At 25.2% G+C, this 19,092-nt stretch overlaps 1 protein-coding gene across 1 annotated transcript in view; it reads left to right on the top strand.

Moving 5' to 3' along the window:
- rho-5 (rhomboid-5) overlaps positions 1-19,092 on the top strand; it is a 307,960-nt gene that overhangs the window by 274,625 nt on the left and 14,243 nt on the right. The window contains exons 6-8 of the mRNA XM_086914602.1: positions 15,946-16,256; positions 16,510-16,596; positions 17,171-17,344. Of these exons, the coding sequence (XP_086770728.1) occupies positions 15,946-16,256; positions 16,510-16,596; positions 17,171-17,344 (572 nt within the window). The remainder of the gene's footprint in view (positions 1-15,945; positions 16,257-16,509; positions 16,597-17,170; positions 17,345-19,092) is intronic.

Below are 19,092 nucleotides of genomic sequence, written 5' to 3'. Positions count from 1 at the left end.
TTGCTTTCATTGAATTAAAATCTATATATATACTTTTATATAAATTTATCAAAAACCACAATAATTAATAAGATTTATATTTAATATTTTGAAAAATTTTAAAAAATTTTTCCTCTAAAATTTATATTTTGAATTGTGTCATTAAATGCTGAACAACGATTAATTATTGTGGATAACTTTGTACTATAATATGATATTTTAATATATTATAATAATTTATAATTCGATACATACATAATACGAGTCTATATATCTATAAAATCTAGAAAAAAATGCTGATGATAATAATAATAACAATACAAATAAAGAATTTGAGTTGATCAATTACAATTAATTAAGTGTAATTAATGTTTTTTTGTTCATTTTTTTTTAACCAAACTATACAAATAAAAATGTTTGCATGAATTTATAAATATTTTGAAGATTTTCGCAAAAAGAACAAACCTGGATACCCGATATCAATATTTGACGAATAAAAACCATATTGCCATGTTGGTTTTCCGAGTGGTCAAACTGAGTCGAGTTTTTCATTAAGCTGAATTCGAAATCTTTATGATTTTTACTGTCCATCTGCGTATATACTTTAATGTTTGAAGAGATTTCCAAACTTTCATATTAAAAATTTTTAGTTGATACAATATAATAAATATCAATTTTTATAATAAACTTTAATAAACTTAGATAACAGATTCTCCATTCCATGTTTTTATAATTATTAAAATCGTGCATGCAATATCGGTAAAATTAATTTAATTTAATTTAAAAAAGAAAACAAAAAATTAAGACTTGAAAATTTTTATAATCAAAATTAATTTTATAAATCTTTTGCACAAAAAGTCTTAAAAAAAAAGAAAGATTAAAATTTTTTTACCATTAAATAAAATAAAATAATCATAGAATTTTAATTTTTTCGTTCTAACCTAGTGTATCCTTTTCTTCCTTCTTTTTGTAATATTGTATTGTAATGTATGTGTAATATTTTTATTTACTTTGCATATATATTTTACATGCTTTTGTTTACTTTTTGTATGTATAGTATACTCTTTCTCTATCTGTCTCTCTGTTTATCTGTTTGCCAATCTATCTATTGGTCTGTTTATCTTTCTCTCTCTCTTTTGCATGTGTTTCCATTGTGTATCTATTGTGTATGCTGTATCTATTGTTTGCCCATTTTCCTTTCTCCCTCTCTCTTTTGTTTTATCTGGTGTCTATCTACCTATCTATCTGCCTGTCTATCGACTTTCTGCATATATATACATATGAATGTTTTTGTTATATAACGTATAAGATAGGACATATAACTGGAATCATTTTTATCGTTGGTCCACAATAATTTCAATAAAATATTTCATATAAATTTTATACTATATGTAATATATTAAATAATTTCAAAAAAAAATAATTTATCCTGATTTTTTTTATAAATGTATATATAGAGAATACTTGAAAAAAAATCATGATTTTTATTATCTTAACTATGATCTAATTATTAAATCCTCTATAAAAAAAAAAGTGTTAATAGGTTTACATAAAAAAAAAACATTAATTTAAAAAATATTTAAATTTTAATAAATTATGAATAATATATTTTCCTTTATTATAATTTAAATTATTATATTTTTATCGGAAAGATTTTTCATTAAAATTCATTTATTTACGTAAATCGAATTTATACTATATGATATACTATATATATTTATAATTTATAAACATATTTGTTTAATTCTATATGTATGTAACATATGTATTTCCCCTTTTTTTCTTTCTTTTTCTCTACAAATCTACAAGTCTATTTATTTACATATCTATCAATTTATCTATGTGTATATAAGTGTTACTTCAACATACAAGATATTAATATATTCGTAAAACACTTTCGAAAGTTTAAGATTTTAGAACAATCTTCTTCGATTTCTCAGATTTGTCTTAATTTTTAGAGCATTCGAGATTTTCAGTAGTAATTCCAATTTTACCAAATTTAAATGATATTATACTTGTAATGTATAAAAATTCATAAATAATTTCTATTTATAATTTGTATTTACAGAAATTGTTGTCCTCGATTATCATACTAAATTTAAAAAAGTGTTGAAAGTATTCAAGCGAAGAAATCCACGATTTTATTGCTCTTTGTTTCTTCTTCTTTTTTTCTTGTATTTGTATGCATATCGTGCGTACATGCAGATGTGTATCGCGTCTGCATAAACCATACAACGCGATCGTACAACATAACATGTGAAGTATCGTTAATTCCCATGCTTTTAGGAAGAAAAAATTAAAGAACAGGATATCTCTCTGTTGGTTTCCAAGTTAATCTACTTTGATATTTAAACCTTTTAATTGAATCCTATGAGGTAAATGGAAAACGTTATTGTAACAACGTGATGTTTTTATTTCTCAATAAATTGTACGAAATAAAATTGGAAGGTATTTTCAAAGTTTGCTTCGTGGTATCAAGCAATAATTATCTTTAAAATTATAAATATATATATTATTTTTAGAAAATTGACAAATTCTTTGCAAATTTTTAAACTTTTAACGATTGTATTTTCTAATAAGATCTATATATTCATAGAAAATCGTGATTATGAATCTACTAATTCATCATCTATTCTATTCTATTCTATTCTATTTTAATGTATATATCCTAACATTGGTAATAGAAAAAGAAGTGATTTTACATGAAAAAATAAATAAAGAATAAAATTTTTTTGTTCGAAAAGCTTTGTTTTTAGCAAGATATATGAATACATTTCTTACCATAAATAGAATTCAGATAATTCAGATAATAAGAATTCAAATAAAGTTCGAATGATCAGACACAAGATTTTCATCGTATAAATATAATTCCAAATGTATCACAAGATTATAAGCGAAAGATTATAAGAGAAATATTTGAAGCAAATAATATATATATATATACAAAGAGGTTTATCATATTTTGTCGATTAGCAAAATAAATCCATTGCCAACTGTGGTTTCAAAAGTTGTGGTTTTTAAACTGGAGAGGTCGTGTCTCCAAGGAATAAGAACTGTGTTCCATCATAAACTCCTCGTGGCGCAGTTATATTTAGGCCACGCTAATTTTTCGACCTATTCCCCATTGGCTGAATGCCGCGGATTTATTCCCCCGGAAGTTGTGAAGGATGCTGGTTTAAGAAATAAATTTAAGGCACCGCTGGGTGCAGTAGGACGCGCGCTGTTTGCTTCAGGCGAACTTTATCCCTAAACTTTTCAGAAGAGGAACAAAGAAAATAAAAAAAAAAACGTGGATTTTTTTCACTCCACTTACTTCACCCCGCGAAACGTTTTGTTTCATAACTACCACTTTTTTTCTTTTAATTTGAGACTCGCTTCGTTACGAAAGTCTATTTTTATTGTTTCATTTATTTTTGCGTCATGTTAGAAAGAAAAGAAATTTGGTTATGCTATATGGTATAATTTAAAAATAGGTGAATTGTTTAAATGTAAATTATAACGATCAATAAGTTTTATTGAGAAATTGTTGTAAATTAATTCTTGATCTATCGAAGACATATGTGATGGAAATGAGTAATAATAAATTTGAACGAAATACAAGTCTTAAATGTAATAACAACACGATATTGTTTTGTTTTTTCTATTATTATTAAGTTAATTGATTTTTACATGTCAATCACATTTTTTCCTTTTTGAAGTTTCTTTCTCTTTCTTGAAATTTTTAAAATCAGAAATATACAAAATCATTTATTTATTATATTAATACAATTTAGGTGTTTCAAATATCCATTAATATTCTGAAATTGTGATTATTGTAGAATAACTTATTCTTTCCTTGAAAATCTTGAATAAGTTTTTTACTTTAATATGCAAAATTTTCTTTTATAATGGAAATAAAAAACGTTTTTTAAATATTCTATTCTCTCTTCTATCTTACTCTCTTAACTGAGAAGAGTAAGTACGAAGTACTTTCTTATAATAAAATAGAATTTTTTAACAAACAGAAAGAAATTTTGAAAATTCAATCATAAGATTAAAAATTGCATCGTTGAAGTGCTATGATAATGTTGTATGTCGACTAGAATCGATAGCACAGAGTTTAAAAATGTCCATTTATTTTCAGAAAAACTTAATAGCTTCGATAAAGTAGAAGTTTTTTTTTTATGCTGGACTAATAATCGACACGATATTTCGCGATCTCGCAGGAACGTTAAATAGATTACACTATTAGATTTCGGTAAACATCCCAGAAGGACATTTCGAAATGTTGGTAATCACGACTCTGCACGGTAATTTCACGGCAACTCTCTTATTTTTCCAATCGTTCTCCAAATGAATGTTCGGGCGTAAAACTTTCTCAATCGTTAAATCGCAGCAGAACAGTAAAAGAAAATTATACGTGTCTCTTTTTCGGGATGAAAAGTGGTGCACGAGTGGGTCACGAAAGAAATTTGAACGGTTTTTTTAATGAAACAATTTTTTTATTCGATGAAAATTTACGAGTAGAGCAAGTTTTTTTCAAAATCAAAATATCATTTTAAGAAGGTGAAATCAACACTCGATATTTCAGTCAGCTTTTATTCATTCATTTTTTAATGTAATTTTAAGATAAAGTAAAATTGTTTAGAATTTAATATTCTTTCGAATTGTTGGAAAATTAATTCATAGATAAAATTATGTTTAGAACATGAACAGTTGTTGAACTTTGAGAATTGATTTCATTTTATTGAAAACATTTTATCTATTTATTTATATAGATTTACTTATATTTACATATATATATATATAAAAACCTTTAATTAAAATTTTCGAATCAATTAAGTTTCTCTATAAAATAACGTTTAAATATTCGTAAATCATTTAATAACATTGATACAAAAATAAGATATTGACAATAATCGTTTCATTCAATGATTATTCTGATAATATTCATGAAAATTTAAATAATTTAATTTAATTTAATTTTGTATGTAGATACAGGAAGAATGAAGAATAAAAATATGAATATAAATAAAAAGTAAGTCATGTTTTGTTTACATATAACACATTGTTTATTGTTACTTATGATATTTTATTATTTTATTATTAGATTGAAAAATAAACAATTTCCTATAATAATGACACATCATTATGATTTTTTTTTTCTTAAAATATTTTACTCATCTTAATATTGTAAATCAATGTCAATTTTCTTTTAGAAAAGAATCTTAAATATCCTCAGAAAAAAAAAAGTATAAAATTAAAACTGAGGTATGAATACATTATGATAGAATAATTTATTTTTTTCTACTTAAAAAACTAATATTACTTTCCTATGTGCAAAACCAATATATGATACTTCTATTAAATATCTGTTTTTATTATTTACAAAATATAATTTGTTCGAATATTGCATGTATTTTCATGCACATTTTATTATACAAAAATTTATATTAAAAGTAATAATTGAAATTATTGCGATCTGATTTTTTGAGCGAAACAAGAAACAAATTTTGATGCACGAAAGATTAGCAACTATGATGTCGCAATATGTATAGTTATAAAACAAATGTTTTCCGACGGAGATGCACGGTACACATAGATTAAACAGAGTTTAACAATAGACCAAGCTACCATCCGAACGCTTTTCGAAACGGTATTGTATAATTGAAAGCAAACACGGTCGAACGATCAATGGAATAATTAAACTCCGAAATGAATAATTAGTTCGGCGCTTACGTTTCCAAATTTCTAAATTCGCTAAATACTTATTGTATAGAGAGAGAGATATATACGTTTCTTTTCATTTAGAAATAATTCGAGAATGTAATTTCTGTCAATTGAGGGATTGTAAGAGGAAATTATTTCAAAATATTGAAAAATGATTTTTTTTATTATTTAGTATATATTTTAATTTTGGCATTTATAGTCTCTATTAATTATTCCTTAATTGAGAACTATGTAGCAAAAAAAAATTTTTAGTAGATTTTTATTCAAATTTTTGATGAATTTTTAAAATTCGTAACTATCCAAAATGTCATTATACCAAAATATCAAAAAAATTGTTATTTATCTTAATAATGAACGATAAAAGAAAATTTATGAATTTATTGTTATTTCGTTAATTAAAACTAAATAATACATATTTTCCAAAAATTATACATCAAAAAGTAACATTACTTTGTATTTCTATCATAGAAATCAGTAATTGAAGCATACTTAAAATTTGTAATAAATTACATAAATCTGTATATATAATAATCAATTAATAATAAGTAATAAGTAATGATCTACTTATATTTGACTTGAAGAAAACTTGCATATAAAGAATATAGAATATATAATTTTGATGTAAAATTCTTAATTATATTATTTAATTATAATCAGAAAAATATTTGTCTATTTCTAGCATTTAATAAAAATAAGGTTTTTTTTTTTAAAAATATATTTTTACTAATCATTAAATATGTATCATATAAAATTAATTAGATACCGATTTTTCATCATATTAAAATATTAAATATTACATTAATGCAGAAATTCGTTTTGAAAATTTTGTATACGTATTAATGTATATTTTGATCAAGTTTTATACATATATACATAAATATCATAATAACAAAAACAAAATGTAGATTTAATATAATTTCTTAATTCATTATTCTTTGATACATACAACCTTTTCTATTTCCAATACTTTATTAAAATTCTTCTACCCATAAACCCAAAGTATTTTGAAGAATGCTCCCAATTATTTCTCCCCTTTTTAATTGACAAGGAAAATAAGTTATTCTTAAACAAATACTTGCAACAGCGTTTGTACAGCATTGTAGAACGAGAGCGTTGTGAAAATTTTACAATTCTCGAGCGTTTTGCCAGGGAAAACACTAAAGCAGGTAGAATTTTTAAAAAGTTGCTGATTCAGGGGAACAATGTTGCCCGTTAACTTTTCACAGAGCGGAGGAGGGGGTTAATGTAACACGTTGATTCAACAATCGACGAATACACGATGCACGCATGTTTGTTACAGCTTAGTAGCTTGTTTAACATTTATTAAAAGGTGTGCTGTCTACGTATTCCATATCCGTATATCGTCCGACTTTTCATTCTCTGGGAATGCAATTCGTTATCTGGCCAGGTTATTTAAATTCGAAGTTTTAAAAAATTCCTATTCCCCGAGAATAATATGATTCGTCTATGCATGCTCTTTGTTATTTGCATATTCTATATTTCGTCCAAGTAATATCGTTGGATTGGTGAGTGGTCTTGTAAGAGATATATTCTCATACGAAAAAATTTTGTAATTGTTTAGCAATTTTTTGTTTAATTATATAATTTGATAATTAATTTTAAAATCAATATATAATCGATACATAAAACCAAGAATGGAATCAATATTGATTCGATTTTATAATATTTATATATATATATATTATATTATAATTGCATTGAGACACTTTGTATGATAAATAATAGCAATAAATTAATGTACAAGAAATGTGTAAAAATATTTCTAAAGAGGTCGTAAAATGGTTTTCATCAGAGTCATCAGAATTATTTTTATATTTTTTTTTAGTTTTAATTTTTATACAGAAACAAATGGAAGTGATCTATGATCCAAAAATCGAAAAAATATTAAGAATATATAGGATCTTACACGTTAAATATCATTTTATATTTCCTACGACAGATTTTTAATATTTCATCTGATGTTTTATTAATATTTCACTCTCGCCGAACACTTAATTCACTCCTACAAATAAATGTTATATTCGCTGTGTACAATTGAAAGTGCATTTTTATGGAATTATGAAAGGAAAGTGGGTCGCAGCTTATTTGAATTCAATAAAAGGAAATCGTATTTCAAACAAAAATATTAGTACATAGATTTTTATCGAAAAATTTACTCATAATTTCATTAAAACTTTTTATAGTCATTTTAAGGTCGAATGAATATAACAATCATTCAATATTTCAAATTTTTCATCTGAAACACTTTCCCAAATTTTTCAAAATTTATATTATTCTTCAATTTCGTATTTAAACTGAACAAAAAAGTTTTTTATATTTTCTTAATAAAGATAATTTATTATGAATGAATTTTATTAAACTTAATATAACTTTTTCTTATATAACATAAAAATCATTATAATCAATATTTGTCTATTGAGGTATAACGCTCTTAATTGCATGGATCTTAATATATTTAAAAATCATCAAAATTCACGAAAATATCGATAGATTCATTAAAAGATTAATCAAAGCTATATTATAATGTAACATATAATTATTAATTTCATCGATAAGAGGACAAAGACGATACAAGAAATCTTTCAAGAGAAATGATTTTGTATTTATTTGTTACGTTAAAAAATATTTTGGATGTCATGCTTCTCTTTCATCATCCAATAAAAATTCGTAACATCTGTTAAAAAATAATGAAATTGGAGAACGAGAGCACACGGTTCACAATCCGTAGGATCGAACCGAAGCTTGAAATTTACAACTTGTGCGATGCGATAATACATCTCCATAAACAAGGATTTGCATCGCAATGCAATCGTTTTCATCCTCGACAAATTCTAGAGGACTTACTGCAATGAAATTTATTTGACAAGTTCGCAAACAAAACGTCATACAGTCTACAGATTGACTTTTAGATTATGACATGTATAACTTCAATGAAAAAGAAATAAAACATATGTTTTAACATAAAAACTATCTATCTAACTAAATCTATCTTTTTGGATTTTGAATTCTTCGATATTTAATTTTGTTTTATGATTTTTTTTTTTTAATTGTAATATTAAATTATTCTGCAAGTAATTTCGAAAGAATAATTTTAATAGAGAAATAATGATATCTATTTATTACATATTTTTAATCGATTAATTATTATTTATGATGATCATTTTTTGTAATTGAGATAATTTTCTTTTCAATAAATTTTTATCTTTTTGATTAGAGATTATTCTTGTTAATCTTTATAGTCTATATTTTTTGAAAAAAGATTTTGAAAAAAATAAATATCAATACTTGAAGAAATATTTAATGAAAAAACAATTAATACAAAAATCTTAACTCTTTTTAAGAAAAATAAAAATCTTTTTGGAAAAATAAGATAATAAAAATATTCTAATTATAAGTTAATATTTTTATGAATTAAAATTAATTACTATATTAATTATTAATATATTAAATTTATCAAAATAACAAATATTAGATTTCTTTTTTTTAATAAATCTTAAAAGTATGCTTTCTTTAAAAATAATCCTTAATCGATGGTGCCAATTACTATAAAAATGCTACGTATTTTTCTTCATTTTCATTTTGTATTTTTTATAAAAAAGTTTTCACTTTTCGGAATCTTTATTTAGATATATTAAATTATAAGATTGATATATCAGATCTTGCATTAAAGAAATAAATGAATTTTTATTTACATTCTACTATGATAAGAAAAAAAGATAAAAATTCATAACAATTTAATTATGTATTATATTAGAAATCCATGATAGCAATTAAAAATAATAAATGAGTAATTAAGATAAATAATTAGTTATATAATTTTTATAATTATTCAAGTAAGGTATATAAGTTAATAATTCTAGAATTATACAAATTATCAATTTATTTATGTTAAAAAATGAAAAATAAAAAATAAAAAAATTGATATTTATGAAAGTTTATAAATATAGGCAATTTTGATTAAAATTTCAAATTTTCTTAAAAAAAACAATATTTCAAACGAAAAGAAATTCTATTATTTCTATTTGTATTGTATAATATAATTTTTTGTACTCCATTACAAATTATATTATATTTCGCTTTATATATAATTTTTATTTAATTAATTTTGATTGCATGACGTATCTTTTGCATAAAAAATATTTTCAAAAAAATGTATTACTATATTTTCAAATATTTAGAATAATTACATGCTCAAAAGAAGTTTTATATTTTTGACAATTTTATGCAGCAATTACAACGAATGAAATTTCTTTTTAACTCCAAATATCTTTACAATTTATCCATATAAATATATGAATTCTTTGTATAAAATATTTCTCCAAAATATCGATAAGTTTTATCCATCTTATCAAACCTTTTATTAGATGAGTTCAACAGAATTTTCTCTAATTTTATTGATTATGTTTACCAATGGATTGTTATGAATGTTCTATTCTGTTAATAATGAAAATGAATATTCTATCAATGTTCTTATATCTCTAAGTAAGTAAACTAAATATCACATAAACTGTAGAATTTCCATACAAAGCATCCATGTATTCATGAGTTTTATCAATCTTTCAGATCTATTTATCGAGTTCGACAAAAATCTTAGATATGCTAATTATAAATATTATTAGCTAATGGTTGTTATCCCTCGAGATAAAAATAAAACATCTTAAGTAAATCGTAATACAATTAATACAATAATTATTAAAATCAAAATACAGATTGAAATAACATACAACTTATCTTCGTCGAATCGAAACCATAATCGATCTTTGTTATCGATCTGTCTTACCTCATAAAAGAAAAAGAAGAAGAAGAAGAAGAAAGAAACAAAATCCGCCAAAAGTTCGACATTTATTTCAACCGACGTAACTGATAAACGATGCTTTTTTCGAGGAGGGAGGAGGGAGGGGGAGGCGTGTCCCTTGAATATATGCGACACTGCTTAATTGCGAGCAAGAATCGACCGATAGGGCAATTAATGGTTCAGGGACAAGCGGGAGGGGGTCACGACAATATAAAATCCCATCAGATGGGCTCGATACGGTGCAATAAACATGGAGAATGTTAATTCCGGCATGTCGGGCACGAAATTAAATTCCATTCGATTTTAAAGCCTTTCCATTCGACCAGATTCCACCCTGTTTGTCGATATTACGTAAATCCTGGCTTCTTTCATGCACTCTGTATCTTATATTCTTTTTTTTTTTTTTTTTCTTTCCAATTTTCTACTTTTCTTTCTCTCTCTCTCTTTTTCCTGTTTCTCTCTATTAACTTGTTCGAGTCGCGGTGTTTGTTGTCGTTTAAGTTTGTTGATTACTTTCAGCTATTTTCAGTCTTCTCTCGACTAGGATGAATTCCTGATTGAGAAGTTTAATTCTCGTAGCAACTCTCGATATCGAGTGATTCTAATTTATCCTGGATAAAAATATGAGATTTTTCTTGTTGTTTCGTTAGTCGATTTTTTTTTGGAAGGAAAGGGAACGATCTTGTTGAACGATTTTGTAATTGTAGATTTCATTTTAATTTCGATTATTAGTAATGCTACTAATAATTTTTTCACATTATTTTGTTTAATTGCGTGATTGAAAAATGATTCAAATAAATAGATTTGAACAATCTTTTGAATATATAGAACAGAATATATAGAATCTTGCAAGATTTTTAATTTGATAAGTTATTTATAATTCATTACAATAACTTCAGTTAAAACAAGAGCCACAAAATATTTTTAGAGAATCGTTGTTGTCATTTTTAGATTGTTTTGATGATTTTTAACATTTATTTATTTATTTTAATATAAATACATATTTTATAAAGATATTACAAAACTAATTTCTTTAATTTTAATTAACTCAATGTTAATTTTTTAATTTTTCTTATATGGAGAAGGAGAATCATAAGTTGATACAAAAGAAAATCGCAATTGAAAAAAGGAAAATAATTAAGTAAGTAATACTCCGTTAAATTTTACTTTCAACAAAATAACATTATAACTTTACTCTCCAATGATATTAAAAAATATTCTAAATGATAAATCCTTTTCAAAGTTTCTTAAATCAGAGAAATAGAAAACATTGAAAAAAATATATTTATTAAATAATATATATGTTTTTTTTTTAATAACTCATTAACTCATTCTGAAATTTTTTTCAGAAGAAAATATTGCATCAAATTATCTCAGAAATCCATATTTTTGGGACACTCTATATATACGTGCAATACATTTTTGCAATACAATTCAAGAAATATAAATTTTGCCAAAATTTACATCTTGAAAGATATCAAAATATAAGCCTCATTATCGATCATTAATAATTAATTAACAATTCCCTTAATTTAAAGTTTTTCGAATTAATGCATCATCTCACATTCGATTTTTATCACCATCTCCTCTTGTTTTTTTCACCAGCGAGGATGAAAGAGAAAACGGGAACAAAGAAGGAAAATAGTAAAGGGGCAAAAGGAACAAAAGACTGTCAATTACACCGAGTGTATTTCTCGTGAGGATTTAATTTTTGAGGTCGTGTCAGGCTGGATTTTAATTGGAATAACGCCACTCGCACGACAGTAATTCGTATTAATTCCTGGCCCTTAATAACGGAGGGGTCTGTTGCTCGAGCTGCCGAACTCATGATATTGGATTACACCATTGATTCGTCATTAATATCGATCACCGTTGCTCCACAAGCGACATGCTTAATGAGTTCACTAGAAGCGTTCGTTGTTCCACGAACACGATAATTAAACACAGATCTGCATAATGCTATAGAAATGCCCCATCTCTTTCCCGCCACCTATTGTCAGAGGCATTGAAAAACGAACAACGATTCGTTCTGGAATAACCGATTAATTCGAATCTCGCGCTCTCCACTCATTGTCAAACGTTGCGAAACATTGATTTTCCACGTTTTCCAAACACAAGATACTTTTAACTATCGTTGGATAAAATTTTTTTAGAGAGTTAGATTTCTCGTTAAGTGAAATTGATAATTGTATTGTATATTAGTAGATGGTAGATGTTTATGCAAATGCATGTTTTCGTGGGAAAAGCAAGGAAGAAATGAATATTTTGTAATTGAAAGATTCTAGAAGAATATATTTTTTATTTTATATTATTTATTTCGTATAGTGCACATGTTTTACATATTTATGTTTAGAACATAAATATTATTTTCCATGTATATGCATTATTTTGTGTTTATGTAGAATATTCATTTCGTTAAATTAATTTTGTCCACCGATGAATATTGGTATTATGTAAAATTGATAATAATAATAATAATAATATGTAGTCAATGCTGTGGCAATTGTGTGATGTGATCCATGTTAAATTTTGCATCCTCGAATTGATAATTGAGCGTTAAACGTCTGTTTTGAATTTAAAAGATTCAATGTAATTCGAAGAAATAGAATATTATTAGGGTTAAAATTGAGTTAAAAATGAATCCATTTTCATCAAATAACGAAAGTGAATGAATAAAACATTTATTGTAAAATTTGTAATAAAAAATATGAAATACAAAAGAAACGCAGTTAAATAATGCACTGATAATATTGCTGATTATATGATAAAAAGATTTTTAATGCATAAATTAGATTTTTAGATTTTAATTTATAAAATAAGAACTATTTATTATTCAAAAAAAAGGTTTTAAATATTTTTTTTCGAAAAAGAAATAATTTATCTGTATTATTAATTAATTTATTTGTATATAATGAAGAATATGAGGATTAACATTATTTTTTTGAATGGAATTGTATATCTAATTCTTGATGTATCAATCGTTTTATCTTAATATTCATTACAAATATATTAACATAATAAATTTCTTTTGCGAATCAATAAAGCTATATACTCAAGCATACTAATTAATCAAACATTCTCTTTTGCTAATTATTAATCATATGACACTTCAATTTCAATATATCTTGTATATATCAATTCAGTACAAAAATAAATTTTATCATTTATCTCATATTACGAATGATCATATTACAAATATATTATAATTATCATTATTCTAAAGTTAAAACAAAAATTTTTAGAAAAATTCTCCAAAGCAGCATACAATTTCTAAAATCCTAAATTTCTAAAATTGAAAGATCCATCAATAACAATGTTTAGTAAACACAGGGCCTGAAATAGACAATTTTAACACATTAAGTTAAAGTCTTTCCTAAAGTTCCAAAGGGTTGATACACGCCACGCTCGATCGAAGAAACGACACGTTGTCGTGACAGGTTGTTAACGCCGGATAAAGTCTCGAGATATCCATTGTACGTATGCGAGAGGCAATTAAAATCTGGGATGCGAGAAAAGGAGAACATAGAAGGTGAATTCGTGTGCAGGAGAGATTTCGCGAGGAAACGTAATCAACGTGGTAACTATTAGAGGGGCATTACGGTTCGTCGCCGTGCAAATTAATGTGCACACGAGACACGACGTTAGTTACGCTCGCTCTGTTTTCTGATATGAATAATTGCACGGTTAATTGCATAAAATAATTCCCGAGGTTGTTATCGACCGCCGGTAAAATAGCATTACGCTGGTTCCAATCAATTGGCCGGTATTGTAGCATTGTTGTAACAGACGTAGCCGGCCCCCCTAGTTTAATATTAATGAATGATGGTTACCCTCCTCGAAATTAGCAGCCTATAACAGGGTCATAGATACACACTACGTTCTAAACGGAAAACGCTTCTATTTCGAAATCCTGGTTAATTGGTTGATTAATAAAAGCAATAATATATAGATAAATGTTATTTAGAATGGTAATATCAGCGGTAAATGCGTGCTTGTTTGCTCATTAACGTATTGGTTTGGAAAGATTGATGTTGAAGAAAATGATAGATTAAGTAGAAGATAGTGGATGGTAATAAAATAGCAAATAAATAATGAAATGATAAAATAGAATATGGATATTGTCATTTATATATATTGGGATATTTTCTAATTCTAGTAGGAATAATTAATCTATGTTATCAAAAATATCATTAAATGATTGATATTTTGAATAAGATGGTAGTACTAAGTATGTAACAAAGATTTATAAAAATTATTTTTACAAGTATGTATAATGAATATTATGATAAATCATGTGAAGTTTAAATTCTATGAAAACAATTTTTTTTATAAATTAGATAGATGTTTATAATTTAGATATATGTAAAAATAAGAATGATTTAGACAAAAAAAAAAAGTAAATAAAACTTTAATTCAATTTTGTTAATTCGTATAATTTGTTAATAATCGTTTGTATAATTAATTATTATATTAATTACAGTCAATAAATTCAATATTATAATATTATATATACAAATTCTTTTGATATCTTATAAAGATTTTTAATAATTTTTTAATAACTTTCCTAATACATAAAAACGAAAATGTATAATTATTTTGTAATTGAGACATATATCAAATATATTATAAAGAAGTAGAAAATAGAAAGAGTAGCATTCAACGAAATCTGATTTATTATTAAAATGGCAGAACTGCTTGACTTTTCAATTTATTATCTTATTTACGACGATCACTTCGTACAGAGATCTAGTAATTTCAAATAAACTACGATCTTAATATTTCATTCGATGAAATCTCTTGAACGATAAAAATGAAATATATTGAGATTCTCGGCATTTCTCATCATTTCTGCCGCAAAACTCATATTACAGTTTGTAATTGTATCATGACCCAAATATTTATAACATGAAATTTTTAAAAACTTGATAGTTAGAGTCACTGCATGATATATATTTCAACTAATTTCGAGTAATTAAAGAGTTCAGACAATTTTTATTTCGCTATCCATTAAAAATTTAACGCAAAATCCAATATTGTAACGTGACCCATGTATGTTGAAAAAAAAAAATATCGAATCGTTAAATCGAATCTTTCATTTCGAGATAAACGACAAAATGCACAAGTTAAACAATTCCATCAAAAAGCAAAATCATTTGATTTTTATAAATTTAAATTCTAACAATATAAACTTTGATATTAATATCAAAAGAAAATTAAAAGTTGATCGTAATTTATTTTTAACATATTCTTAGTTATATTTAAAAAAATTGGAATTTAATTTAACGTATTTACTTAATGCATAAAAGGATAATGTATATTTAAATTTTCTTTCTCCAATGCGTACAAGATCAGATATATATTGTATTTAATTAATTTAAATATGATTAAAATTAACGATAATCATAACTTTTGTTGACGAATTTTATATTTTTGTTCAACAGTCGTTGACTCGACCACGGCCCCGAGAGGGATCACAAGCAAGACCCGAATCACGAAGCTTCCCACCAAGCGTGCTCACCTATATGGCGAGGTCAGAATCGGCGACGTCACCTGAAAGCGGCCAGGACGAAGAGGAATCGTTCTTCGACAGGCCACCACCACCCCCGCCCCCGCTTCCGCCGCCTCCCACGCAGCCACAATCTCAAGTCGAGCAGGGTCTGGGTGGCTTGGCGAAAGACGAAGAGGACGGCGCAAAAGTCGCGGATCTGCTCGATTCCGCGGGTGACAGAGAGACATCCGAGGAATTGGTCAGGTGAGGCTTCAGAATATGTTGCGTTATAATATTTTGTTTATTGTAGAGCAATAAAAAGTGATATATAGATATTTATTATTTATATGTTGTTATTTTTGAATATATAAATGCAAATCTTTCCTACTTAATTGTAATAATTCCGAATTCCTTAATACAATTATAGAAAGCTATTTGTATGATATTAAGTTCTGCATTCTTTTAAATGAATATTGTTTAAAGGATTGATAAAATAAGTGGGATAATTATTTCGCAGGTTTGCTCCACAGAAGGATGAGAGGACGACGATTGATGGACAGGTCAGAAGATCTCGTCACATCTCGAGGGACCATTACATTTCAAGGTAAAGAATTTTATCCTTTTTATGGAACGAATATATTTTTCAATCATCAATTAGATATCATTTAATATATTAACTAAAATCAAAAAAGAAATTAATTCTATTTAAGTTAAATAATATTTTTGTAAAATATTCATATATTTAATATTGTTACAATCATAATATAAAATAATAATTTTTTTTTCTTTCTTCGTATTTTAGACTATATTTACAAATTAATTAATTCTTCATGCGTCATATATTATTTTTCATCTGATAATCGACTTGTTAAATCTATGTTCACATCAAAAAAAAGTTAAAACATCTACTGCGTGTGTGTTAATCAATTGTAAAAATTAATGTAATATTATAAGAAATTCAATTTCAATTCGAATACATTCAATATATTTTTTCTGTATACATACGATATATAATACGATTGAATTCATAAAAATTCATAAAAAGAATCAATCGCGAAAGTTGGTAGTTGTACGTTGATACTCGATTTTGGATAAGATACATAAAAGTATCCAACGTCGAGTGTAGCGTATTATAATCTACAACAAGAAGGAGATTACAGAAAAACGAGTTGAGGCAGGTTGAGGTATCATAGCCCGTTGGCCGAAAGTACGAGGGTGCGGCAGGATGAGGGAGTAACTCTCAGGAGGGATTTTACCGGTCCTACGAGAATTTCTCCAAGTACCATTGACCGAATATTCGACAACAGTAACAGGAGGCAATATGGCATGGGTATCGTTGGAAGATTCTTGGGGTGAGTTTCCAAATATATCCTTCGAGTATACTTAATAATAGCAAACATCAATTTTAATATTTATAAGAAAATAAGGAGTTTTTAATTTTTTATACCTATTTATTATTTTGATATGGTTAAATTATTGTTTCATTAATATGCCTTTTTATAAATGACAGAGAAAAGAGGAAAGTGAAATATAAAGTAATTCTTTCATTAGAAATATCGAAAACGTTGTCATTGTATTATAATATTAGAGTAATATCAACACAATATAAAATATTAATATAATAAATAATATAATAAATATTACATTATTAAACTTATTTTATTATATATAGAATAGGGAAGAATGGAAAATATTGCTTAATAATTCACGTGATAACATGAAATTAATCAAATGTAATGAAATTGTTCTTCGTATTTACATAGCATGAAATTATGAATCAAATTTAAAATACAATTTATAAACATTCTTTTTATTGAACAATTATTTCGTTTATATGAAAATATTTTATTACGATACGTGTTAATTGATCAAAAAAATATTGCAAAATTGTTCTTTATTAATATATTAAATTATTATTTCACTTAACAAGGCTAATCTATTTTTCATCTTTTATGAAAATATTTATTCTATCTATAAATTATACATTTTAATAAATTTCCAAATTGTGTATTATTAAGTTATTTTAATAATTTAAAATAAATTAAATTAAATATAAAAAATTATTTGTTATGGAATTTAAAGATATTTAAAAAATTCTTATAAATATTATTCTTATATTAATAACCTCGCAATTAACACAATAGCAGTAAAAAACTTTAACTTTTTATATCTCAAAAAAAATATAAATAATCAACAACATGTAAATTTAAACAAAATATAATCTTTATGCAGAGTAAAATGTACAATTGATAACTTTGTTCGAAATCGATATCTCGTATCGTTTCTGAGATATGAAAGTTTAAAGTATATCCATGCACATAAACACGAAAATATGAATGGGATCGAACTCGTGTGACCTACATTCTTTCCTGGAAACGCGCAATAATACGGAGAAGACGCTGAGTCATAGTCTGTCACTGACCACTGCTTATAAAATTTGCTATAGGTCAATGAATGCGTGCGAGGAAAAGGCTGAGTAAAATGGCAAAAAATTACAAAGTTCTTTTTATACAATGATATCTCAAGAACGAGAAGTTGAATCGATACGAAACAAAAAAAGGTCTTCAAAATAAAGGTTTCCTTTTTCCTGTGATTGTAAATTTATTTAAAAATTGTTTTTGATTAATAATTGAATAAAATTTTGACAATTACAATGTTGAGATGAGAAAATTGGATTAACACGAGGATATTCGAATTTATAATATTCGATTGAATTAATGATTATGATTAATAAATAATCTTATTATAGTAATACTTCATAATAATTCTCGTAACTTGTATCGAGGCTTTCTAAAGTTTTGAATCAAAATTTACATAAGAAGAAAATACGTTTATTTATTATCATTATGAATTTTGTATCGAATAATTACATCATAAATATTTTATCAAACATAGAATCTATAAATTTATGAAAATATTTTATAATATAAATTGCGTTATTCGATAATTTTTGATAATTTATTATATTTGATTATTTATTAATTTAATATTTTATCGTTGAATTTATTCGCAATATGAAAAATATGTTAGCACAATGCGATTAAAAATAAAGTCGTCAAAAAGTAAAAAAAAATTAACAATAAATCAAGTTACTATTATT

The sequence above is a fragment of the Apis florea genome, unplaced genomic scaffold (assembly GCF_048593485.1).
Source record: "Apis florea isolate Af1SG1 unplaced genomic scaffold, ASM4859348v1 contig_3696_pilon, whole genome shotgun sequence".
Taxonomy (NCBI): Eukaryota; Metazoa; Arthropoda; class Insecta; order Hymenoptera; family Apidae; genus Apis; species Apis florea.
The sequence above is the reverse complement of the archived record's forward strand: the minus strand, read 5'-3'. Positions and strand labels throughout refer to the sequence as shown.